General features: G+C 59.8%; 1 protein-coding gene across 1 annotated transcript; it reads right to left on the bottom strand.

Moving 5' to 3' along the window:
• Positions 1–47: 47 nt before the first annotated feature.
• On the bottom strand, positions 48–1,020 carry ETH_00035955 (uncharacterized protein; the record flags this gene model as incomplete). Its single annotated transcript, XM_013379557.1, has 3 exons — positions 48–137; positions 368–435; positions 555–1,020. The coding sequence occupies 3 exons, from the start codon at positions 1,018–1,020 to the stop codon at positions 48–50; spliced, it is 624 nt and encodes a 207-aa protein (XP_013235011.1).
• Between the last annotated feature and the right edge of the window lie 335 nt (positions 1,021–1,355).

The raw sequence follows: 1,355 nt of genomic DNA, 5'->3' as shown, positions 1-1,355 counted from the left end.
CGCCCCGTGCTGCTGCTGCTGCTGCTGCTGTTGCTATCTTTTGGCCCTCACCTGTCCACAAACTGCAGCGCAGCAAATGCGCACAAGATCGAGACCGCCTCCTCCGTGCCCAGCGCCGCCACGCCCTCAGCGGCAACCTGCAGCAGCAGCAGCAGCAGCAGCAGCAGGAATGCAGGTCAGGATAGGCAGGGAGAAAGCGCAGCAGCAGCACTCCACAGAATGAGCACAAAGGAGCGTATGCAGGAGCAGCAGCAGCATAGCTCAAAAAGACACCGAGAAGCAGCGGCAGCGCCAAAGGAAAAACCCAGGCACAGAGCAGCAGCAGCAGGAGCAATAGCAGCAGCAGCAGCAGCAAATGATGACGCACAATATCCGTTAGTCGGCTCGTTACTGCATTGAAGCAGCAGAAGTCCCGGTAGCGCCTAGCAGCAAAACCTAAGAAGCAGCAGCAGCAGCAGTAACAGCAATTGGTTTGCTTCCGTGTCTCATTTACTTTGCCTCGAGGCCCTGCAGCCAGGCCAGCTGCAGCAGCAGCAGCAGCAGCGTGCACGTACACTTGAGGACTGCAGCACAGTGCTGCAGCGAGAGCTGCTGCGCCGTCTCTGCTGCTCTCGCCCCCAGCAGCTGCCAGGCTTCCGAGTCTTCAATGCCCTGCAACAGCAAACGTCTTGCTGCAGCAGCAAGCAGCTGCGCTGGCAGCTGGGGGATTGCAGATGGCAGGAAGTCAAGGCCCACCAGCTGCGCCGAAGGCAGACGCGCTGCTGCTGCTGCTGCTGCTGCTGGGTTTGCTGCTGCTGGGTCTTCTGCTGCTGCTCGGTGTGTTGCTGCCGCCTGCCCCAGCGGGCCCTCCCTGCTGCCAAGGCTGCTGCTGTAGTGGCGGCACGAGGGCTGCTGCGTCGGCTGCAGGCAGCAAAGTGTAAGCGTGGGACCACAACCAGCAGCAGCAGCAGCAGCAGCACGAGTTGCGGGGGAAATGCCACCTCGTACCACCAACTGCCAAGCAGCAGCTGCAGCCACCATCGAAGCTGTTGTTCTTGGCAGCCCCTAGTGCCCTGCGTGTTCTGCAGCGAGGCCTCCCTGCTGCTGCTGCAGCAATTGCTGCTGCTGTTGCTGCTGCTGCTGTTGCTGCCGCTGTTCTTGTTGTTGCTGCAGCAGAACTAATAATAATTGCAGCAGAAGACACCCGCCTTCGCGCGGCTTCAAGGTTTCGTTGCTGCATGCAGCCCTGCAGCAATACTTGACCAGAAGGACCACCGCGAGCAGCAGCAGTCGGAGCAGCAAAAAGGAACTAAATAAGGAGCAGCAGCAGCAACTACAGCAGCAGCGGCGCAGATTTTTGCTTTTAGTGAGCTCTG

The sequence above is a fragment of the Eimeria tenella genome, genomic scaffold (genome assembly GCF_000499545.2).
Source record: "Eimeria tenella Houghton genomic scaffold, Eth_scaff3545, whole genome shotgun sequence".
Lineage (NCBI taxonomy): Eukaryota > Apicomplexa > Conoidasida > Eucoccidiorida > Eimeriidae > Eimeria > Eimeria tenella.
Note: the sequence above shows the minus strand (reverse complement) of the source record. Positions and strands in the feature narration are given on the sequence as shown.